Source organism: Macaca nemestrina, chromosome 17, assembly GCF_043159975.1.
Source record: "Macaca nemestrina isolate mMacNem1 chromosome 17, mMacNem.hap1, whole genome shotgun sequence".
Lineage (NCBI taxonomy): Eukaryota > Metazoa > Chordata > Mammalia > Primates > Cercopithecidae > Macaca > Macaca nemestrina.
Genome location: NC_092141.1, coordinates 34,586,213 through 34,609,318, shown reverse-complemented (window position 1 = coordinate 34,609,318; position 23,106 = coordinate 34,586,213). Strand labels below are relative to the sequence as shown.

General features: G+C 51.4%; 4 protein-coding genes across 10 annotated transcripts; 3 read left to right on the top strand and 1 right to left on the bottom strand.

Annotated features, from left to right (window-relative positions):
* Window positions 1-107: 107 nt before the first annotated feature.
* Window positions 108-3,126, top strand: LOC105476149 (vitronectin). Of its 2 annotated transcripts, XM_011731812.2 has the most exons (8): window positions 108-276; window positions 370-489; window positions 565-909; window positions 988-1,127; window positions 1,388-1,544; window positions 1,744-1,896; window positions 2,359-2,706; window positions 2,930-3,126. In XM_011731812.2, the coding sequence occupies exons 1-8, from the start codon at window positions 213-215 to the stop codon at window positions 3,040-3,042; spliced, it is 1,440 nt and encodes a 479-aa protein (XP_011730114.1). In that variant the 5' UTR covers window positions 108-212; the 3' UTR covers window positions 3,043-3,126. The 2 variants fall into 2 exon arrangements, with proteins under 2 accessions (XP_011730114.1, XP_070938670.1); XM_071082569.1 differs by lacking the exon at window positions 2,359-2,706 and having other exon boundaries at window positions 114-276.
* Window positions 3,127-3,245: 119 nt separating this feature from the next.
* On the top strand, window positions 3,246-6,846 carry LOC105476154 (SEBOX homeobox). Of its 3 annotated transcripts, none has more exons than XM_011731827.3 (3): window positions 3,246-5,237; window positions 5,403-5,563; window positions 5,708-6,846. In XM_011731827.3, exons 1-3 carry the CDS (start codon window positions 4,949-4,951, stop codon window positions 6,086-6,088), a joined length of 831 nt encoding a protein of 276 aa, XP_011730129.2. In that variant the 5' UTR covers window positions 3,246-4,948; the 3' UTR covers window positions 6,089-6,846. The 3 variants fall into 3 exon arrangements, with proteins under 3 accessions (XP_011730129.2, XP_024646867.2, XP_011730124.2); XM_024791099.2 differs by having other exon boundaries at window positions 3,246-4,914; window positions 5,705-6,142; XM_011731822.3 differs by having other exon boundaries at window positions 5,705-6,142.
* A 1,256-nt stretch (window positions 6,847-8,102) lies between these two features.
* On the bottom strand, window positions 8,103-12,955 carry LOC105476166 (transmembrane protein 199). Of its 3 annotated transcripts, none has more exons than XM_011731847.3 (6): window positions 12,706-12,955; window positions 11,288-11,361; window positions 10,871-10,960; window positions 9,791-9,833; window positions 9,514-9,626; window positions 8,103-9,026 (listed from the first exon to the last, which is right to left on the bottom strand). In XM_011731847.3, the coding sequence occupies exons 1-6, from the start codon at window positions 12,914-12,916 to the stop codon at window positions 8,946-8,948; spliced, it is 612 nt and encodes a 203-aa protein (XP_011730149.1). In that variant the 5' UTR covers window positions 12,917-12,955; the 3' UTR covers window positions 8,103-8,945. The 3 variants fall into 3 exon arrangements, with proteins under 3 accessions (XP_011730149.1, XP_011730150.1, XP_011730148.1); XM_011731848.3 differs by having other exon boundaries at window positions 8,103-9,011; XM_011731846.2 differs by having other exon boundaries at window positions 8,103-9,205; window positions 12,706-12,953.
* An 87-nt stretch (window positions 12,956-13,042) lies between these two features.
* On the top strand, window positions 13,043-23,080 carry LOC105476178 (DNA polymerase delta interacting protein 2). Of its 2 annotated transcripts, XM_011731860.3 has the most exons (12): window positions 13,043-13,278; window positions 14,700-14,781; window positions 15,992-16,089; window positions 16,788-16,884; window positions 17,053-17,128; window positions 17,347-17,454; window positions 18,508-18,644; window positions 19,499-19,525; window positions 19,728-19,853; window positions 21,116-21,195; window positions 22,037-22,147; window positions 22,786-23,080. In XM_011731860.3, the coding sequence occupies exons 1-12, from the start codon at window positions 13,118-13,120 to the stop codon at window positions 22,907-22,909; spliced, it is 1,227 nt and encodes a 408-aa protein (XP_011730162.2). In that variant the 5' UTR covers window positions 13,043-13,117; the 3' UTR covers window positions 22,910-23,080. The 2 variants fall into 2 exon arrangements, with proteins under 2 accessions (XP_011730162.2, XP_011730164.1); XM_011731862.3 differs by having other exon boundaries at window positions 13,044-13,278; window positions 22,037-23,080.
* The last annotated feature ends 26 nt before the right edge of the window (window positions 23,081-23,106 follow it).

The window sequence follows — 23,106 nt, the reverse complement described above, 5'->3', positions numbered from 1 at the left end:
TCCAGGAATGTGACCTTTGCTGCAGCAGCCGCTGGAGGGGGCAGAGGGGATGGGCTGGAGGTTGAGCAAACAGAGCAGCAGAAAAGGCAGTTCCTCTTCTTCAGTCCCCTCCCTCCCTGTCTCTGCCTCTCCCTCCCTTCCTCAGGCATCAGGGAGGAGACTTCAGGGAGATCAGAGCCCAGCTCGCCAGGCACTGAGCTAGAAGTCCCGCCATGGCACCCCTGAGACCCCTTCTCATGCTGGCCCTGCTGGCATGGGTTGCTGTGGCTGACCAAGGTACAGGGGGGTGTTGGTGGCCATCTGAGTCAATGTAGGGAGGGCGAGGGTGGCCCGGGCTTGGCGGCACCTACTGACACCCCTTCCTCAAAGAGTCATGCAAGGGCCGCTGCACTGAGGGCTTCAATGCTGACAAGAAGTGCCAGTGTGATGAGCTCTGCTCTTACTACCAGAGCTGCTGCACAGACTATACGGCTGAGTGCAAGCCCCAAGGTGTGTTCAGAGCCCAGGTGGGTGGGCTGGGGTGCCCCTTGCAGCTGGAGACTCACTACCATCCACTCTCTGCAGTGACTCGTGGGGATGTGTTCACTATGCCGGAGGATGAGTATGTGACCTATGACTACGGTGAGGAGAAAAACAATGCCACCATCCATGAACAGCCGGAGGGCTCCTCCCCGAGCCCTGACCTCCAGGCTCAGCCCGAAGGGAATCCTGAGCAGGCAACTGTTCTGAACCCTGAGGAAGAATCCCCTGCACCTGAGGTGGGCATCTCTAAGCCTGAGGGGACGGACTCAAGGCCCGAGACCCTTCGTCCAGGGACCCCTGAGCTCCCAGCAGAGGAGGAGCTATGCAGTGGGAAACCCTTCGACGCCTTCACCGACCTCAAGAACGGTTCCCTCTTTGCCTTCCGAGGTGAATCCAGGGCAGGTATTGGGGATGGGGGTCTGCCCCAGGAGCGTCCCCGCTCTCACACCACCTCCTCCACTGTAGGGCAGTACTGCTATGAACTGGATGAAAAGGCAGTGAGGCCTGGGTACCCCAAGCTCATCCGAGATGTCTGGGGCATCGAGGGCCCCATTGATGCCGCCTTTACCCGCATCAACTGTCAGGGGAAGACCTACCTCTTCAAGGTGCCAGCAGCTGTGGACCAGGGTAGAAAGCATCTAGGGAGGGTTTGAGAGCTACTGCTCCCAGGGACAGGGTGGACAGGGAGGCTGGACCCAGGGCGCTGCAGGACCTGGTGGGCGCTCTGTGAGCACAGGGCAGCCCCAAGACTCCAGGTCCTGGGCAGTGAACCTGAACCTGGGAATGGCTGCCTTAGGGCAAGGGACTCTGCCTCTGTGCCTAGCCAGCAGCCTCCATACCCCTTTTCACTTTCCCCACCTCTTAGGGTAGTCAGTACTGGCGCTTTGAGGATGGTGTCCTGGACCCTGATTACCCCCGAAATATCTCTGATGGCTTCGATGGCATGCCAGACAATGTGGACGCAGCCTTGGCCCTCCCTGCCCATAGCTACAGTGGCAGGGAGCGGGTCTACTTCTTCAAGGGTACTCAGGGGGTGGGTGGGAGACTGAGCAGGCAGTGGAGCAGTCTTGGATTCCTTTCACACTTCACTGGGGACAGGCCTCAGCATGTGCCCACCCCATACCGCCACCTCATGCTGGGAGATCCTAACTTCAACAGCCTCTGGGATCTCCAGTCTGGCTCTGGCCCAGCCCTCCTAATGTCCACCACCCCGCTCCCCAGGGAAACAGTACTGGGAGTACCAGTTCCAGCACCAGCCCAGTCAGGAGGAGTGTGAAGGCAGCTCCCGGTCGGCTGTGTTTGAGCACTTTGCCGTGATGCAGCGGGACAGCTGGGAGGACATCTTCGAGCTTCTTTTCTGGGGCAGAACCTCTGGTATGGAGAGAGGGCAAGTCTTTCTTCTCCTTCAAAAGGGCTGAAACCCCTGGCTAGTGGTAGAGCCAGGTTGGCTGGAGGGGGCTGTGGTTGTGGAGCTATCGATCAAAGTCTATTTGCTCAGGCCAGACTTTGCTTCTGTTGACCTTTTGGGGGAAGCTCGGCTCTACCTGGACCCCACACCTTGGACTTTGCCTAGCACAGCCGAGGGCACAGCCAGCAGAGGGAGGGGCTATGGCTGAGGAGTTTAGGGGGCCTGGGGGTGGGGTGGGGTCTAGACACCAGTGATATGGTGGAGGGAGCACACAGTGAAGGGCATTGGACTGAGAATCAAAGGCCTGGCTCTGCCATTCGCTGCTGTGTGTCTTTGGGCAAGATGCAGCAGATGAACTCTAATGACCTTGCTGGAGGGGGCAAGATTCAGACCCCTAAGACCTCTCATTCACCCCTTCCCTGCCACAGCTGGTATGAGACAGCCCCAGTTCATTAGCCGGGACTGGCATGGTGTGCCAGGGCAAGTGGACGCAGCCATGGCTGGCCGCATCTACGTCTCAGGCATGGCACCCCACCCCTCCTTGGCCAAGAAGCAAAAGTTTAGGCGTCGCAACCGCAAAGGCTACCGTTCAGACCGAGGCCACAGCCGTGGCCGCAACCAGAACTCCCGCCGGCCATCCCGCCCCACGTGGCGGCTGTCCTTGTTCTCCAGTGAGGAGAGTAACTTGGGAGCCAACAACTATGATGACTACAGGATGGACTGGCTTGTGCCTGCCACCTGTGAACCCATCCAGAGTGTCTTCTTCTTCTCTGGAGGTAGGAGCCCTTGCCACCCCTGAAGCTGCTCTAGCTTGGGTTTTCCTTGCTGTCCCTGGTCCATAAGGGCTGAATACAGCCCGCAGGTAGTGACCACAGAAAGCCGGGCCAGAAGTCCTTAGCTGCATCGTGGATGTTCACTTTCCCTTCTGAGACTTTCTTAAGGGAAGAGTGGGCAGGGCCAGGCTGGGCCTCACGCACCCTCTGCTTTCCTCTCTTCCAGACAAGTACTACCGAGTCAACCTTCGCACACGGCGAGTGGACGCTGTGGACCCTCCCTACCCACGCTCCATCGCCCAGTACTGGCTGGGCTGCCCAGCTCCTGGCCATCTGTAGGAGGCAGAGCCCACAAGGCTGGGCCCGCTGTAGCTCCCTCCTCCAATCTCCTTCCCCCAGCCCAATAAAGGTCCCTGAGTTTAAGACTACTGTCCTGACTGGGGTGGATACATCCCTGCCTGGGTAAAGGAGAGGAAGCTGGGCTGTCAGAATGGGTTGGTGAAGGGGGCAGAGAAGGGCCTCGCTGTGTTCAACCCATGTTGGGCTCAGGACTTCTCTGTGAACCGAAGTTTAGGACTGGGGAAGGCCTCCTGAGAGCTACCCTTCCTCTTGAGCTAAGCAACCCCCAGCAACCCACCAGCAGCTAAGCAGGCACTTGAACCCCTCTGATGGTGACAGAGTTACCAGGCCAGCCCCCTTGGGTGAGGCTTGCTTTGCCCCTTGGAGTTGACTAGGGTCTTGGAGGAGAGAGAAGGGGCAAGAGGTGGTGAGGTTCTGGCTCAGCTTTTTTGTCCATCCTGATCTGAAATCATAGTAGCTCCGGCTCCTGAAGTCACTGTGCTTCCCCAAACCCACCCCTAGAGTGAGCCTTTCTTGAGGTCTCTGTCTAGGGTCTAGGATGGGGAGCAGCAAGACCAGGAGAGATAGTGAAGGGGAGAAACTGAAAGGAAATTCAAAAGCACACACTTCTCATGGAAAAGTGGCCCAGGAGTCCAGGAGTTTGAGGCTGCAGTGAGCTATTATTGTACCACTGCACTCCAACCTGGGCAATAGAGTGAGACTCTGTCTCTAAAAACAGAACAAAACAAAAAAAGGAGGGAATTTTTGGCTGGACATGGTGGCTCATGCCTGTAATTCGAGCACTTTGGGAAGCCAAGGTGGGAGGATTGCTGGAACCCAGAAGTTGGAGACCAGCCTAGGCAATATAACAAGACACCATCTCTACAAAAAATAAAGAAATAAGTTAGCTGGGCAACTTATGGGTGGTGTGTGCCTGTAGTCCCAGCTACTTAGGAGGCTGAGGTGGGAGGATTGCTTAAGCCTGGGAGGTTGAGGCTGTAGTGAGCAGAAATCACACCACTGTACTCCAGCCTGGGCAACAGAGTGAGAAAAACAAAATTTAGGCCAGGCACGGTGGCTCACGCCTGTAATCCCAGCACTTTGGAAAGCCAAGGTGGGTGGATCATGCGGTTAGGAGTTCAAGACCAGCCTGGCCAACATGGTGAAACCCTGTCTCTACTAAAAATACAAAAAAATTAGCCGGGTGTGGTGGTGGGCACCTGTAATCCCAGCTACTCTGGAGGAAGAGGCAGGAGAATTGCTTGAACCCAGGAGGTGGAGGTTGCAGTGAGCCAAGATCGTGCCACTGCACTCCAGGCTGGGTGACAAAGCAAGAATCCATCTTGAAAAACAAAAAAAAAGAAACAAACTTTTAAAAATTTAAGGAAAAGCGGTTCAGAATGTGTCCAAGGAAGAGAATACTATACACATAGTATTGTGTATAGTATTTATCATCTTTCTTAGAACCCCTCAACTGCACCTGTGGAACCTCCTCTGGTTCCAGGTTCCAAACCCCAGGAAGTCCATCTGGCTCTTGAAGGGCCAGAGAGATAAAGGGTTAGATGCAGGCAAAGTTCTAAAGCAGACCTGAGGGTAACCTGGTGACGACATCTGTTCCCCAGTCCCGTTGACAGCAGCTGGCTCCCATTCATCCTGTTGTCACCTTACCATCCTTCTCATCCTGTCCCACTTCACCAGCCCAGTCCCCAGTTGTAGGAGAGGTCTCCACCCCCTCTCCCCTGAAGGCAGCCAGGTTCAGAGCACTCAGGGCTCCAGAAGGGGCAGCCAGTGCCTGGGAGCACTGGAGAGATGGTTTTCTTAGGCTTCCTGGAAGGACCCCTGGGAGGATTTTCATGAAGTATAGGATTTCAGGTACAGACTGCCAGAGTTTGTGGTTTGAGGAGGGATGCTGGGTCCAGCTTCCTTTGTGAGGCCCTGGAGGGGCAGGGGGTACACAATTTACCCCACCCATACCCTCATAAGCCCAACCCAGCCTCCAGTCTTCCCCACCGAGACTTCTCTGCTTTGCTTGAGCTGGACTCTAAACCTCTCCCCTCCTGGAGGCGGGGCCAGCTACCCTGAGCAGGATAAAATCCAAATGGAGGGGTCTGGTATGGGCACAGCCCTGGCATGGCCCTCTGGCACCTTACCCTGTGCCAGCTCCATGGGCAGCCCTGTGGATGCATCCTCAGCAGGTGATCTGATGGGGAAATGTGGGCAGGGTGAGGACGCAGGGCACGGTGGGACAAGGGAAGGTTGAAGAGGGATGGGAGTAGGGACTTCAGGGTTGATTGAGGGCTTTAAGGCTGGGTGGAGGCTCTTTCAGCAAGTCCCGGCTTGACCCCCACCATGGCCCGCAGACGGTGGCAGTGGGTTGGGTTCCCACCAGAGAAAGCGGACCACCTTCAGCAAAGGGCAGCTGCTGGAGCTGGAGAGGGCGTTTGCAGCATGGCCCTACCCCGACATCAGCACCCGTGAGCACCTGGCCCAGGTCACTCGCCTTCCTGAGGCCAAGATACAGGTGAGCTGCGACCCCTTCTCACACAGCCAACATCTGGGCTTGGCCCACAGCCCCTTTGCTGGGTAGCCTGCCTTCAGGTTGTTTCCCATGTCCCTGGGTGGAGGGGATGCTGGGGCCAGAAGACTCCTCCTTCTTCCCTAGCAGGTATGGTTCCAGAACCGCCGGGTCAAAAGAATCAAGAACAGGAAGTCAGGAAGTCTAAGCCCCCGGCCTGAGTCCCACCAGAGCTCCTGTTCTCTTCCAGACACCTTCCAGCAGCCCTGGGATCCCCAAATACCAGGCCAACCTCCACTCTCCAGCGGCACACCTCAGTGTACCTCAGTGTGTCAATACACCTCCTGTCCAGCTCCTGGCTTAAGTCCAGGGCAGGGCTGGGAAGGGGCTAAAGCTGTAGCCCCACGGGGACCAGGTGGGGCTTCAGAGGTCCACCCTTTCTTAGAGCGAGCTACTCCCCAGACTTCACTAGGCAGCCTGTCTGACCTCATCTATGCCTTGGCCATTGTCACCAATGTGGACCACGCCTAGTCTTGGTCCAGAACTTGCAAGACCCCTCCTCTGACTCCTGTAGCCCACCCTGCCCCTCCTGGGACTGAACACATCAGGAGTGGATCCCCCGGCCCCACCTTTTATGCAAAGGAGTTCCCTATCGGAAAGGAATTTAGCTCAGGCATCCCTCCCTTCCACTGGCCTCCAGGCCAGCCTAGATGCAGGTCCTATGCAGACTGGGGCCTAGCTCCTGCCACCCCACATCTGACCCCTTTGGGGCATATGCTCATGGTTGTGGCAGGAGGTACCTTCAGAAGGATGAGATGAGGGCAATGTTTTCCTTCACTCTTGCCAGTCCTGGTCCCCAGTTCTCACCAGCTGATGACCTCCTCCCTCCGAAGGGGCAGGCTCCTGTCTCCTGAGGTCTCTCCAGGCCATTACCTTGCTAACTGCTAAGTGAGGTAGGAAAGGAGAATGCTGCTCCTCATCTAGACTGCTGGAGTCACCTTCTTTATGGCTCAGGGCCACCTCTCCTGACCGTCGACCACCTGGACAAATTAATCAGAGCTATGGATGTGAAGAGGGAGTGGCATTAAAGTAATAAAGCAAAGACAGGAAGCTGGGGCTTATGTTGATTTAATTTTCACAAAGATCAGATTGGCTTCCCTCTGACGTGAGGCCGCAGAGACAACCTGACAGATCTGGGATGAGGCGGGTGCAGCAGCATTGGGTTTTGGTATCACCGTCATCTGTAATACCAACTAATCTCCAAATAAAACTCAAACTCTGTACCTTAATCTGGATTGTTGTGCTCTGCAAATGAACGGGGACGAGGGCCATTTGCCATGGAAATTTATCTCCATCACCTAATCCCTAAATAGGGCCAGATTCCACACAGATTCTTGGTGGGAGGTATTACCCAGGCTTCTGCTGGGATTAGAGGAATAGTTAATTGAAGGGTTTGGGGCTCTGACTGACAAGACCCTGGGGGAGATGAGAGCCTCTGCTGGCAGCCCCTGCTCCTGGTCCCACTGAGTCTAAGACATTCCAGTTACCTCCACCTCCGGAGCTGCTCTGCTTCGGAGAGAAAACCATGGTGTTTGTGGTCTGCAATGGATTCAAATCCTGACTCTGCTATGTAACCGTGGCAACTCTGGAACTCTATGTGACTAAAAAATGGGGATACTTGTTTGCTCTCTGTTTGAGGTATAAGAAATAATGTAGGTAAAGGGCTTTACATGGTGTGTGACACATTGTAAAAACTAAGTAAATGCTAGTTTCCTCTCCAGACAGGCCCTAAGAAACTGGGAAGGCCCCAAACTTTTTGTTCTTCCCACCTCCTGCCAAGCAGTCCCTGGACCCAGAGTGCATTAGAGAAAGCATGGCATAGTGAGGCAGGAGTGGCTAGGAGATGAGAGAGCTCCCTTCTACATGCTGAAACTGGAGGACAGGGCATTTGGTTCTCCCCTCCCCCTGCCCTCTGCTTTTTTTACTGAGACAAGGTCTCACTCTGTCATCCAGGCTAGAGTGCAATAGCATGATCTTGGATTACTCAGCTTACTGCAACCTCTGCCTCCCGGGCTCAAGGGATCCTCCCACCTTAGCCTCCTAAGTAGCTGGGACTACAGGCATGTGCTACCATGTCAGCTAATGTTTGAATTTTTTTGTAGAGATGGGCTTTCGCCATGTTGCCCAGGCTGGTCTCGAACTCCTGAGCTCAAGCAATCCTCCTACCTTGGTCTCCCAAAGTGCTGGGATTACAGGCACGTACCACTACGCCTGGCTAATTTTTTTGTATTTTTAGTAAAGATGGGGTTTTGCTATGTTGGCCATGCTGGTCTTGAACTCCCAACCTCAAGTGATCCACCCGCCTCAGCCTCCCAAAATGCTAGGATTACAGGTGTTAGCCACCTCACCCGGCCCAGTGTAGCTTTTTAACAAAAATTTTATACAGTTCAGGTTACTGGAAACACTGCAAAGTGCCACCTAGTTTGTCTTCTCACAGCTGACACTTCTTCCAACTAACAGAAACTGGCAAACATTGTAGAGGAAGTGTCCACTGAGCAAATGAGTATATAATTTATTAAAACAGAAAAGTGCTTTGGGAAAAAAAAAAAAGAGAGAACAGGAGTACATACAGTGAACCAAGAAGAGTGTACCATGAGGAGCAGACCCTGAACAGTTAGAACTATTAGAACTATGGAAATCACTGTGCTTTGTGTTGTCACAGGAGTTAAAATAGAAATACCCTGGATACAATAAATATTTACTGGATAAGTAACTAAGCCTGATACCCTTTTCAGTGCGTTATACAGACCCTATCATCACACCACTAATCTAAGTTCTCAGAAGTTAAACATTACAAGACTTCAGGACAACACAGGCGACTTCGGCTCCATTTAACAGAGGAAGGACCATAGCTGGTCATTTGATATCTACGAGTCTGTCTTATCTTCTGGAAAAGGGGCCTAATACCATTTCCTTTAGGAAAAAGGTAGCTGCCTTGCTTCCAGTTCTACCATCCTACAGCAACCCATCTTTCTCTTATTTGATGTCTCTGATCAGCTCCTCTTCCAGCACAAACTGGAGAAAGGGGATCCTTTCTGTTTTCTTGGAGGCTTCTGAACTCAATTACAGGTCTGCATTAAAAATGTCTGGAGAAAGCTGGTGATCAGTTTGTACATATGAACAAGTTCAAGGCAGTATGGTCTACTTCTGGGAAGGCCTGGATTCCATTTGCTCCTGAAGGAAAAACCCTAGTCCCAGCAGTGTCTAGAATGGACTGGAGAAGGCAGATGGGTACCGGATTCAGGAAGAGGTACTGACAGACCAAGACCAGTTCTTTCCATTTTAAAGATGTGTTATCTCAATCTCCTCCAATGCTCCCTTTGGAAATTCACAGAACATAGGGCTCCCCACAGAAACAGCAGCTGGCCTGGGCTGGTCTTCTGACTAACTGGAGCTGAATACAAAAAGTCTGATGGGTTGACTGAGTCAGTGACTGGCAATTGGACCCTGAAGCCCCCAAAGTCTTCTCTAGACTTGAAGATGAAGCACCAGTTACAGTTCTCCCAGCTCGCCTTCCATTGCCCGCACCATGACATACAGCTCAGCCAGACCCACCACTGAGGCGACGATCAATGCAGCTAGCACCCGCTGGAGATGGGGAGAACCAGGCTTAAGGGATGCAGGCCAACACCCAGCTCTGTACCCAAGCAACCTGAATGAGGATGGAGAGCCCCCAATCCCCTTCTAAGTTGAGGGAGGGGAAGAAAAGAGAATGTGGCTTCTCCTGGGTTTATTACCTAATCCCCTGTGACTGCTGGAAAGCTCTAATGCTCCCCTTGTTCATGGCATAAATATCTGTTCAATTCCTAACCTGTGCAAGGCACTTTCACATACGTCCTCCCTTACCCACTAACACCCCTACCTGGGGCACCCTGCCCTGCCAAGTGCCTACTCACCGAGGCCATTTCTGTGAAGATATATTGGCTTCCAAGGTAAGTGCAGACGAAGGCAGCTACCACCGTGACAATGAAATTGAAGATGGTGATGACTAGAGCCTTCAATGATCTCACTTTGGGGAGGAGCCAGAGAGGGAACCTTTAGTTCAACATTCTCTAGGAGGCGATCTTATCTCATGGCTGCCTCCCCCACCAACTGGGTTCCAGTCAAACAAGCCTGAGTGTCATGACCCATCTCAGGAAGAGGCTTTAGAAGCCTGATCTCCTAGTACCTCACCTTGCTTTCCCAGGTCGCTCAGAGTCCCACCATGCCTTGAATCCTGGGAAAAAGACAAAGCAGATGATTCAGAATAGAAGCAGCTCAGAGAGCATCCATTGTCAGTCTGGGCTCAGCCCTCTCTATTCCCCAACACATTAACTGCCTTCTCCAGGGATTTTTTTGTCTGGAACCACTTTGACTCTTTTCTGGACCACAGAGCATGCATTTTGGAGAGAGGACACAGGCTGCCAGTACCCATCCACTCTTCTGTTTCAGGGTAGGAGCGTGCCATAGAATAGTAGGGAGCCCTGTCAGAAGACAGGCTCCAATGGCTGGGCACAGTGGCTCACCTTGTAATCCCAGCACTTTGGGAGGCCGAGGCAGGAGGATCACCTGAGTTTGGGAGTTCAAGACCAGCCTGGCCAACATGGTCTCTACTAAAAGAGACCTCACTTAAACCTCGGAGGTGGAGGCTGCAGTGAGCAGAGATCCTGCCACTGCCCTCCAGCCTGGGGGACAGAGCGAGACTCCATCTCAAAAAAAAAAAAAAAAAAGAAAAAGAAAAAAAGCCTCCAAGACTCATTCTCCCCCCCCTTTTATTTTTGCTCTTGTTGCTCAGGCTGGAGTTCAATGGTGCAGTGTTGGCTCACCGCAACCTCCGCCTCTTGGGTTCAAGTGATTCTCTTGCCTCAGCCTCCCAAGTAGCTGGGATTACAGGTGCTCGCCACCACGCCAGGCTAATTTTTGTATTTTTAGTAAAGTTGGGGTTTCACCATGTTGGCCAGGCTGGTCGCAAATCCCGACCTCAAGTGATCCAAGCACCTCAGCCTCCCAAAGTGCTAGGATTACAGGCGTGAGCCACCGCACCCAGCTAACTCACTCCCACTTCTACGATGTTTAAAAATTGGTCACCATCTCAGCCCAGAGTCTCAGTGAATGAGATGGGAATTGCGTTAAGTTTGTATGCAGAGTTCCTATGGTCCCTGAACAGTATAGAAACCAAGTGTCCATGTTTCTTCTAAACTCCATACCTTCTTGCAGTGCAGGGCCCTACTGTGAGGGGCTACCTAGTCCATGTACTGAAGAGTAGGCCCTTACCTGACAAGTGACGTTGCGGGTGATCCGCTTATATTCCTCATTGGCCAGCTGTATCTTAATCTTCTCTAGCCGGGCAACTAGTTCTGGGTTCTGAAGCAGAAAAATCAAATAAGAAGAATGATATTCCCAGCTTGTTAGAAAGCACATCACCATCATTGGTTCCAGGGGAAAAGCACTGCTAAAGGTATCAGGAGACCCAAATACTAGTTAGTTCTAACTCCAATGTTTTGAAACTTTTTGTTTTTTTTAATCTCAATTTTCCAAACAGTTGATAGGGAGGACAATATCTGGTTCCCCCAGATCCCAAAGATTTCAAAAACAAATTTTCAAGCCTAAAAGTTGATTTATAAGTTCAATGTATCATGGATAAGCCCAACTCAGTCAATAACCACTCCCACAAACGTATCCCTTACGTACCCGTGGAGGCTTCACAACCTCTGGGAGATAGATTTCACTGCCTTCTAGGAGCTCATGGAGGTATAGTTTGGAATCTGAGAAGAAAAGGTTTCACAAACGCAATGATCCATAGAGCTAAGATTGAAGGGTTAAGATCAAGAGGGGTCTAGCCCTTCTTTCTACCAAAATAAAACAGGGCCATCTCTACATTAATCCATTTCCAGGATCATTTTCAATTGAAAAGAATTTTGGATACTTCCATAAGGGTATCTCCCAGTGCTGCACAGCTGACTTTAGCTGTCAGCTCTCAATTATCCTGCCAGTGTTACAACTAACATGTAAGCCATTTATTTGTGCCTTTGGGTTAGATCATTTCTGTGGCCACAATAGCTCTTCCCTAAATAGGTTTAGCTCATAGTGATGCTAAATGCTCAGAGGACACTAATACTAGGCAATCTCTTTTTTTTTTTTTTTTTTTTGAGACGGAGTCTCGCTCTGTCACCCAGGCTGGAGTGCAGTGGCCGGATCTCAGCTCACTGCAAGCTCCGCCTCCCAGGTTCACGCCATTCTCCTGCCTCAGCCTCCCGAGTAGCTGGGACTACAGGCGCCCGCCACCTCGCCCGGCTAAGTTTTTGTATTTTTAGTAGAGACGGGGTTTCACTGTGTTACCCAGGATGGTCTCGATCTCCTGACCTCGTGATCCGCCCGTCTCGGCCTCCCAAAGTGCTGGGATTACAGGCTTGAGCCACCGCGCCCGGCCTTAGGCAATCTCTTTCTAAGGTCCTTTCTAGTTCTAATAATTGAGCAGTCTACCCTTTGCACTTCTGGCTAGTCTATGCTACTTCTGGCAAAATAACTTATGTGCTAGTTTGTCCTATTCCTTCCCTTTACATATAAGGGAACTGAGGCCCAGCGAGGAGAAATGACTCCTTCAGAGGATTAGTGATAGAGCTAGGACTGGAACTCGAATGCTACTCCCAGGCCAGATTTTTCAACACAGCTTCTGTCATCCTATATCAAAAACAAAACAAAACAAAGTATCAGATTTCACCACCCTTGCTTCTGAGGTGGAAAGAAATCCGGATTCCTAAAGTGTAGAAGTGTAAGCTGATTCCTAAAGTGTAGCAAAACGAAGAGACAGAACCTGTGATACTTGTATTTAGTAAAAACCTAGACTTTCTCAAGGGTGAATTGGGCCTACGTGTTCCTGGAAGTGAAGAGGGGGCTCTCAAAAGAGCAAAAAACTGCACAAGCAAATTTGTCATCCACGAGAAATTCCCATGGGAGTTAAGAAAGTGGGTGGCCCTGGGATTTATGGGGTGACTCTTCGCTTGTCTAGATGAGTGCTCCGTAGAAGAAAGGGAATGATGTGAAAAGATCTCAGGAGGGAATCGATCTGGAAACAAGGAGGCGACCCCGGACTGGAGACTGGGGCTCACCTCTTTCTCTTAGGTGATGGTGCAGATCCCGGATGAGACGGAAAGAAACCAAGCGTTGGGGGCCACTGGAGCTATCACCGCCCGTGTGCTTCTTTCCCAGCGCGGCCTCAAGATCGGCTCGCAGCTTTCGGGGTAGCTGCTCTGGCTCCAGCTCCCCGCCGGGGCCCAAAGCACGCACCAATCGCTCGCCCGCAAGCAAAGAGGACGCCATATCTAGCCGACACTCCGGTCAGGTGACCCCAACCCAGACTTCCGCCCGCCGCGCGCCGGAAGTAGCTCTGAGCTCCGGGGTGGGACCAGGCGGGCCAAGAGGGCCGGGACGCCGCGCGGGGCAGTGTGGGACGGGGGCGGAACGCCGCCCGGCCGCCGGTCAGGCTCTGTGTCAGCAGCCCGGCGGGCGCTCGGGCGGGACATGGCAACCTGTGTAGCCCGGCGGGCCCTGGCCGTGGGAAGCCGCTGGTGGTCCCGGTCGCTGACTGGGGCCCGGTGGCCGAGGCCGCTCTGTGCGGCGGCTGGAGCTGGGGCCTTCTCGCCAGCGGCGACCACGGCGACGCGGAGGCACCTCTCGTCCCGGTGAGGGACGGAGCCAGGGGGCGCGAGGACTGGGCCTGGAGCCCAGGGAGCGTGTTCCTGGCCAGTACGGAGGCCAGGGGCCCGGGCCTGCTGAGGGTGACTGGAGTTTGACCCGGGAGAGGGTCCCGAGCAGGGAGCCGACCTGCGCTGTCTGGGACATGTGCCAGGAGCAGGGAAGCCAGCGCGGCCCAGAGCCCTGGTTGTACAGGGCTGGACCTGAGGGGGAACAGTTTACCCTCCCCGAGTGAATGCTACTTCCCCGGCTGGGGTCCCCAGCACTGCTGTCAGAGGGCACCTTTTTAATTCAGCCCTAGGGCTTTGGCTTGAACCCTCAGCCTTTGGATTCGGATAAAGTCTCCCTCAGAAAGATGCTAGAGGTGGGAAACGAGACTCTTGGGTGTGGACCCTCGTAGGCCCCAGGTTTCCAAGTGACTCTGGGGAGATCGATTTTCTATATGTGACTCGGGGAAGGGGGTTTGAGGCCAAGGGGGTGGTGTGGAAACTCTCCGCGGATGGGATCGGCGGATCAAACGGGCTGGTGGATCAGTGGGAGGAAGCATAAAGTTCACATCTTCAAAACAGTAAAAACAGCCTTTATTTGAAGGGCCCTTAGAAAGTGCAGCCCTGTTCAGAGTGGTGACTGACGGTGCTGACCTTTTAGTAGCTGATATTAGACACTGACACTGGGGAGAAATGATAGCTATTTGCAATTTAAGACCCCTGTGAGAGTATGAACAAAAACGATATTGAGAGACGCTAGATGCAGTAGGAAATCTAGAGATGTTTAAGCTTTTCAAGGGCAATATAAGGGCTACAGGTTAGAGGGGGAGATGGACATGGAATTACAATACAGGACAAATATTTTTTGAGCACCTCTTCTACACTAGGCTCTGAGGGGGCAGTACCAGCTAATCAGACTCAGGCATTGCTCCCAGGGAATTTACAGTATTTAATAAAGATAAGACATGAACACAACTGAAATGTAAAGTGGGCAGGACATTGCTTGATGACTTGTGATTTAGAAAATGTAAGAAAAGAAGAAGAAAAGATATACCCCTTCTTAAAAAATTGAAAAAGTGAGCAAGACAGTTAAAGTGCTGTGGAAGGTCAGGAGCGTGGGTTAGGGAAGAAACAAGGGCAGGGGTACGTTTGAGCAGAGTGTGAGGGCATGATATGACGAATGCCCCGTGAAGAGAGAAGACAGTAATATGGGAGCGGTCACATCTAACACTGGGAGACTGGGGAGGTTTTCACCAAGGAGGAGTAAAGCCTTTCCTGCTCCAGCTGGCCCCACTACCCCAAACCCTTCTCTGCTGTCATCACCGTGGCCCCTCAGTATCCTAGGAGCTTTTTCTGGTGGATGAGTACCATTACCTTCTCAGCTTTGTTCTTCTCAACTTGTTCTTTTCCTTCCTACTCAGAAATCGACCAGAGGGCAAAGTGTTGGAGACAGTTGGTGTGTTTGAGGTGCCAAAACAGAATGGAAAATATGAGACCGGGCAGGTGAGTATCGGGCTGGGTCATCTTTCATTTTCATAGAGTGCTCTGCTTCTGAAAGAAGTCAGATTAGGTCACAGGCCTGCATGGTATGGTTTTCCATTCATTCCTCCTTGATGTTTGGTGCCAGACCAGAATCAAATTTTTATTTATTTTTTATTTTATTTTTTATTTTTTTTTTTTTGTGAGACAGAGTTTCGGTCTTGTTGCCCAGGCTGAAGTGCAATGGCATGGTCTCAGCTTACCGCAACCCTCACCTCCCAGGTTCAAATGATTCTCCTGCCTCAGCCTCCCAAGTAGCTGGGATTACAGGCATGCGCCACCACGCCCGGCTAATTTTGTATTTTTAGTGGAGATGGGTTTACTCTATGTTGGTCAGGCTGGTCTCGAGCTCCCGACCTCAGGTGATCCTTCTGCGTTGGCCTCCCAAAGTCCTGGGGATTACAGGCGTGAGCCACCGCACCTAGCTCAGAATCAAAGTTTTATAGATATGGTTTCTGTTCTCCTAGATTTGAATGCACTTAATGTGTCAGTGGGTTCTCTTTCCAAGTTAGTGTGGACAGGGATGGTATGGACTATAGTGAGGTTTAGACAAGTTGCTGAAGATTTCTCTAACATAGTGGATGGTGGGAAGCCAGTGGAGGGAGCTTTCAGAAAAGTAAACCTTTGATGCTTTGCTGCAGTAAAATTGACTTTAGTGTGGTAAACTCTGGATGTGTGGTTCTTTTTCTATATCAGCTTTGTTCTGGGTCCACTGGGATAGATTTAGGCCCTTCTAGGATATCATAAGTTAAGGAAGACTTTTTGTTTGTTCAACATTTTATTTTTCTGTGTGCCTACAATAGACCAGGCATTGTGCATTAGGGTTAAATCAGAAAGCAAAGTAGACATGATTCCTACCATTGTGGAGTTTCTAGTCTAGAAAAGAATGAATGATTTGCAAATGGCCAATAGCTGTACATTGTGCTAAGTGGAAGGGAGGTCAGGGAAGGCTTCTTGGAGGCCTAAGCTTTTACCTAAAGGATGAGTAGAGTCAGCCAGGTAAAGAAGAAATAAGAGTGTTCCAGCCATTGGTCTGGTTGATCACAGACTTCAAGGGAAAAGGTAGCAAGACCTTGTGCTGGAGTTGCCTCCACCTGTGCTGCTTTGTGGTCTGGGGCCCACCTGGATGGATTTGCTGGACTACAGACTCACTGAGGCCCCTCTTTCCTCCCAGCTTTTCCTTCATAGCATTTTTGGCTACCGAGGTGTTGTCCTGTTTCCCTGGCAGGCCAGACTGTATGACCGGGATGTTGCTTCTGCAGCTCCAGAAAAGTATGTTTCCCTGTGGTTGTGCCTCACAGTATCCTCAGGAGGAGATGGCAGACATATGTAATGGGGGTACCAGGGGTGACGACAGCATCCTCCTGGGCCTTGGAAACATCCCCAGAGTACTTCTCTGGGACTAAGACCCATGGAGACAAAAGTGCTGAGTGCCAGGGATAGTCTCAGTCAGAGAGTCCCTTTAGGCCTCCCCAGAATGCTTTCCTAAGCCACTCCTAATTTTCATTATGAGTACCACAGAGGGCATTTGGGGGACAAGTCTTCTTGATTTGTTGATGTTCAGCTGGAGTCTTTCCCTCAATCTCACATCATCCCTAGAATACATTAAAACAGAAAAAGTTCAGCTCCATTAAGTGATCACAGACAGTCCCTGGGATATAAGAAGACAAGAGTACTCTGGGCCCTGGGGACTGAGGTGGCAATTTGATTTTCTCAACATGGCCCCCTTCTTTTAAGAGGTATCCACACAGTCAGATGATGGCTCCATACCATGGTCTTCCATGCTGTATTATTTGCCAGAACTGAGGAGCAGCTGAGCTGAGGTGCTGCAGAATGGGTGTCCAGCTGGTGCTAAAAAGCCCCTTCAGATCAGGGACCAGCCTGTTTAGGTCAGGAGGGGTAGGGAGCTGAATCAGGTGCAGCTTCCATTTCTTGTGCGGTGATCTTGGCCTCCTTCTCCCATCCCATAGAGCAGAGAACCCTGCTGGCCATGGCTCCAAGGAGGTGAAAGGCAAAACTCACACTTACTATCAGGTGCTGATTGATGCCCGTGACTGCCCACATATAGTAAGTAAGCAAAATGGCTGGGCCTGGGGGTCCTCTCCATGGAAAGTCCTGCATCCCAATGGGGACAAAGGGAGGGAAAGGGGTCAAACAGAGCCCAGGTCAGTCCTGGTCCCCAAGGCCTTGAACTGCACAGTGGCAAACAAAGCCCTGATTCACTTCTTGCCTCAGTCTCAGAGATCTCAGACAGAAGCTGTGACCTTCTTGGCTAACCATGATGACAGCCGGGCCCTCTATGCCATCCCAGGTGAGTAGTTAGCATTTGAATGGTGCCTGTCAAGGAGGAGTCTGGTGTGTCTCAGGGAGAGGATCCTGATGTCCTGTCATCCACTGGGAGGGATTATGATGCCAGGGTATGATACCAGGGTTATCCCATACTGGGACAAGGCCAGTTAATGTCTCTTCTCAACCCCATTTCTCTCCTCTCCTGTGTGAGTTTCACTGTGTTCTGCATCTCTGTGCCAGGCTTGGACTATGTCAGCCATGAAGACATCCTCCCCTACACCTCCACTGATCAGGTTCCCATCCAACATGAACTCTTTGAAAGATTTCTTCTGTATGACCAGACAAAAGGTAATCTCTCTCAAGAAGGGGAGGTGGAATAGGAGGGCCTTTTCATCAAAGAATATCATAGAAATAATTCCAGGGCTGGGCGCAGTGGCTCACGCCTGTAATCTCAGCACTTTGGGAGGCCCAGGCAGGTGGATCATCTGAGGTCAGGAGTTCGAGACTGGCCTGGCTAACCTGGTGAAACCCTGTCTCTACTAAAAATACAAAAATTAGCTGGGCATGGTGGTGGGCGCCTATAATCCCAGCTACTTGGGAGGCTGAGGCAGGAGAATCACTTGAACTCAGGAGGCAGAGGTTGCAGTGAGCCAAGATCACACCATTGCATTCCAGCCTGGATGACAGAGCGAGACTCCATCTCAGATTAAAAAAAAAAAAAAAAAATGGGCTGGGTGCTGTGGCTCACGCCTGTAATTTCAGCACTTTGTGAGGCTGATGTGGGCGGGTCAGTAGGTCAAGAGCTCGAGACCATCCTGGCCAATTTGGTGAAACCCTGTCTCTACTAAAAATATAAAAATTAGCTGGGTGTGGTGGCGTGCATCTGTGGTCTCAGCTACTTGGAAGGCTGAGGCTGGAGAATTGCTTGAACCCAGGAGGCGGAGGTTGCAGTGAGCCAAGATCGCGCCACTGCACTCCAGCCTGGCGACAGAGCAAGACTCCATCTCAAAAAGAAAAGAAAAGAAGTAATTCCAAAGCTCTATTTCCACAACCCTTTTCAACCCCCTGTTAGACCTGTGATGCCTCATAGGTGTCATACCTGACAGATGGCAGTTATTTTCTTACAGATATGGAAACTGAGGATCAGGGATGATGACAAGGGACTCAAGGTTGTTAGTAGCAGAGTGAGGGCTGAAAACCAGGGCTCTTAACTCCCAGGAGCTAGGTACACTAGCTCCTCGGGGCTTATTCTTGGTAGCAGTCCTGTGCCTTCTTCCAGCCTGTACTTTTGCTTCATGTATGAGCATCCTGTTTGCCTGGGCCACCACTAGGAAGGGTTTTCTAGGAGGGGCAATCGCATTGGACTGTTGGGTTGGACTAACCAATTGTATCTTGCCCCAGCACCTCCTTTTGTGGCTCGGGAGACACTAAGGGCCTGGCAAGAGAAGAATCATCCCTGGCTGGAGCTCTCTGATGTTCATCGGGAAACAACTGAGAACATACGTGTCACTGTCATCCCCTTCTACATGGGCATGAGGGTATGTGGCCAGCCTGGACCCCTTCTAGCAGGGGTAGGCCTCAAGGTATATGGTGTCCTTAAGGTGACTGCTGGGGGAGGGGAGTCTAAATATAAACCATGTCCCTGTGGTTCTGCTCCCAAGTGGTGGGGTTGAGTAGCCTCTAGACAGTGGCTGACACCAAGACCTAGAGCAGGCAGGGAAACCCATAGGTCCCAGGAAGGAATCCTTTATCCTGTCTCTTCCCTCTTGCTCAAAGGGAGCCATGTTTATGAAGAATATACACATAATTATTTAAAGCAGTGTAGGCATAACACTTTACACATTATAGACACTTAAACATTGCCTGGCTGTAAGCATGTGCAGTGGTAGGGGCCGCCCAACTCCACAGACAGAAGCTATAGGTCAGAGAAGTGTGATAGTCATTGCATGTTTGGATACAAATATAAATGAAACACCGTCCCTGTCTTTCAGGACCTCATAGTAGTGGAGGAGGCCAACTTAAAGTATTATAGTAAGGGACAGTAATGGGAGACAGGAGGAGGACAGGGGCCCAGGGCAGTAAGGATAGGGGGCAGGGCTGGCCAGGAGGACAGTGAAAAAGGTAAGAGTCCTGTAGCTGATTTCTGTTGGCATCCAGCTCTGTTGGCGATCTTGAAGGGATGAAGAGTGGGGAGGCCAGGAGTGGATACAGGGATGTTGCCTCCCTGTGGGTTTGTAGGCCATGGTTCAGCTATCATCCTTATCTCACAGATACTCTCAATTTGGTCTGTCTGCAACCTTCCTGGAATACATCAACTGCATTGGAGAGATGTTGATTGGAACACACTTGGTCTTGCCCTGTGGGACTTAAATTCTTTTTATTTTCTCCCTAGGAAGCCCAGAATTCCCACGTGTACTGGGTGAGTGGCACTGTCTGGGAGAAGGGGAGCTTGTGGGGTGTGCCTGGGGGTCAGGGTGGAGGTAGGGGAGCTCACCTTCTGGCGGGAGCGGAACCTGTGCAGTGCATGTGTCAGCTTTGTTGACTTTTGCTTTGCACAGAATTCTGAGGAGGGTTACCCAAAGTTTATTTTTTTTAAACTCCCTCTCCCACATCCCCTTCAGTGGCGCTACTGTATCCGTTTGGAGAACCTTGACAGTGACGTGGTACAGCTCCGGGAGCGGCACTGGAGGATATTCAGTCTCTCCGGCACCTTGGAGACAGTGCGAGGCCGAGGGGTAGTGGGCAGGGTGAGCATCCCTGGTCTAGTAATTCTGGTCCTGTGCAGCAAGCCTGGGGGCTTAGTGCAAGGCTTCCTTCTCCTTTGTGGTTATAGACAGAGGCTCACTTTGTGAACACATTGTGTTGTTTTGGGTTAGAAATCTTAAAACAACCCCATGAGATAGGTTTCTTAAAACCCATTTCATAGATGAAGAGAGTGAGACTGAGACGTTAAATAACTAGCCCATGGTCCCATAACTAGTAGTGGCAGGGCCTGGATTTAAACCTAAGTGAGTCTGAAGTCAAAACTTGTGTAGTTTTTAAAACTGGTGTAGTGTCTTTTAGAAACCGAAATTTGAATGTTGTTAGGTGGGGCACGCACCCCCACCACTCGCTGTGATCTTGCCTCTTTGCCCCTTTACATGTTTACATCCTCTGCTGGTCCTTGAAGAGATCTGATTTTATAATCCTTGCCTACCCAACCCTGTCTCCTGAGAAATAAAGTCACAAGCAGTACTGGTGTCAGGGGCGACATTCAACAAGCATTTATCAAAGCGGGGACTGGGGAGGCAGGTGGTAAAGTGAATAAGAACAGGGCTTTAGATTTAGCTAGTGACTTCAAATTCCAGCTGAGTTATATATTCACTGCATAACTTTGAGCAAGTTATTTAACCAAAATCTTAGTTCCTTACTGCTAAAATGTGGATCCACCAATTACCTTATGATCACTAGGAGAATTAAAGCAGCAGAGGTTTGCAGAGTACCTGCTGTGGTTCCTGGCACTTAGCACGCATGAATGGACACTGGAGGGGATATCTCCACAGTAGGTCCTTCGTTTTTAGAGACAGGGTCTCGCTGTGTTACCCAGGCTGGAGTGCAGCGGTGTGACCATAGTTTACTTTCCTGGGCTCAAGCAATCCTCTGCTTCAGCTTCTTGAGTAGCAAGACTACAGGCACACACCACTATGCCTGGTTAATTAAAGTTTTTTTTTTGTGGAGATGGGGTCTCACTGTGTTCCCCAGGCTGCAGAGGAGGTCCTTTGCCCAGTGCCCTCGGACATTCAGTCTGAGATATCTTTCCCAGAGCCAGCATAAGAGGCCCAGGCCAAATGGTCATGCTGTGGGAGGAGGTACTAGCAGGCAGCGTTATCACGTTGTGGGATGCCTGCTATGGCGGTGGCTGGGCGGGGGACATTCAGTCTTGATGAACTGGCAGTCAGCATGTAACCCTGGGGTACAGGAAACATGTCCCTGGGGCTTGGCCTGACCCATTTTGCCTAAACCCTTACAGGAACCTGTGTTATCCAAGGAGCAGCCCGCGTTCCAGTATAGCAGCCACGTCTCGCTGCAGGCTTCCAGTGGGCACATGTGGTGAGTGAGTGTGCACAGCAGTAGGGACCACCCAGCTCCACAAACAGAAGCTGTAGGTCAAAACAGTGAGAGCTTAGAGCTTGCCATTAACTCTGGGCCAAGTTACATTCTTGGAGGCAGCCTTATCTGCTATTTATTGTTGTGTGGGACTTGTCTGATTTTCTCTTACTGCCTGTTTCCCAGTTCCCTATGATTTGTGGACTGAGGTCTTAGGCCAAAGAGGTCTGGTGATTTGATGCTGCAGAGTTTCTCATATAATTGGGTTTTTTCCCTTTGTGTTTCACTCCTTAGCCTGAAAATGCAGTTGGGTAGCTTATGCAGTATGTATCTAAAGGCCAGAATCTGGACACCTTTTTTTTTTTTTGGAGACGGAGTTTTGCTTGTTGCCCAGGCTGGAGTGCAACGGCGCAATCTCGGCCCACTGCAACCTCCACCTCCCGGGTTCAAGCCATTCTCCTGCCTTAGCCACCCAAGTAGCTGGGATTACAGGCATGCGCCACCACGTCCGGCTAATTTTGTATTTTTAGTAGAGACGGGGTTTCTCCATGTTGGTCAGACTGGTCTCGAACTCCTGACCTCAGGTGACCTCAGGTGATCTGCCAGGATCAGCCTCCCAAAATGCTGGGATTATAGACATGAACCACTGCAGCTGTTTTTCTTTTCATGGATAACCATGAGGGGCTCTTGGGTCTCTGGACGAGTCATCCTGTCATGAGCTAGACAGAAGAGAGCTCAGGCTCACACGTCCTCTGTGGCTGGCAGCTGAGGGCATGGGGCCATCCAGATCCTTAGGAGACCTCGGCCCTGGCTCCTTCTAAACCAGCTTCTCTCTGACCTGCAGGGGTACATTCCGCTTTGAAAGACCTGATGGCTCCCACTTTGATGTTCGGATCCCTCCCTTCTCCCTGGAAAGCAATAAAGATGAGAAGACACCACCCTCAGGCCTTCACTGGTAAGGCCAGCTGAGGCCCCAAGTGCTTCCTTGGTCACCAGGAAGAACAACTGTCATCCCACAATTGCTGCAGAACTCTTCTCTCCCCATCATGGGCCACAGTGGGTCTCTTAATTTGATTGTGGGGTTCTTTTTGTGGTGAGGGTGGTATAACTTTTCTTCAGAAGACCCATGTGGGACACCTCCAAGGCTGGCCTCCTCATAAGCCCTGCCTATACCATGTTCCAGTAAACCTCTCCACCTAGGAACTGTTTTCAGCTGCCACAGGCCTGGAGGAGTTTCCTGGCCTGTCACGTGAGGTTTGATCAGTAAACCAGTGCACGCTTGGCCACCCTTGCCATTTCTGCTCCCAGAGTCTCAGACTTCCCTTCTGACCCAGTGTGTGCCCTTGATTGCTTTCTCTGCTGCCCTTCCAGGGAGCTGCCCCCCGGTAGGGCATGTGCCTGTTTCCCTCTCAGCCTGGAGGCTGGCTGGACATCTCCTACGGTCAATGTGCCTCTCAGCTAGTTGGCAGGGTTGCTGGACTGGACTCTTGTTCACTTTACCTTTTGCCAAATGCAGAGAGGGAGACCAGTGTCAGAGTCAGAGTGGCCTGGCTCTTAGCACTGACCAACCATTGCCATTTCTGGCCTCGCTAGGCCCAGGAGAGGAGGGAGGCAAGCCAGTCGGGTTTCCTGGAGCAATGGGTGCGCCAGCCCTAAGCATGACTCTGCCAAGCATCCAGACCACAAATGCAGGAATTTGGCCGAGGAGCAGCTTTAGGTATGGATGACGACTAAGCCAAGCTACTTCCTGAGCTTCTCTCAGATTTCCAAGAGCCAGAGATGAATTGTGCTGCAACTTGCCCCAATTCTTAGGATTTCTTCTCCTTTGCCACTGCAGTGATTGTTAGAGGTCATTTTCTTGAATTAATATTAAATCACAGTTCCAGCCCTTGTTAGTGTTGTCCTTAGTCCTCC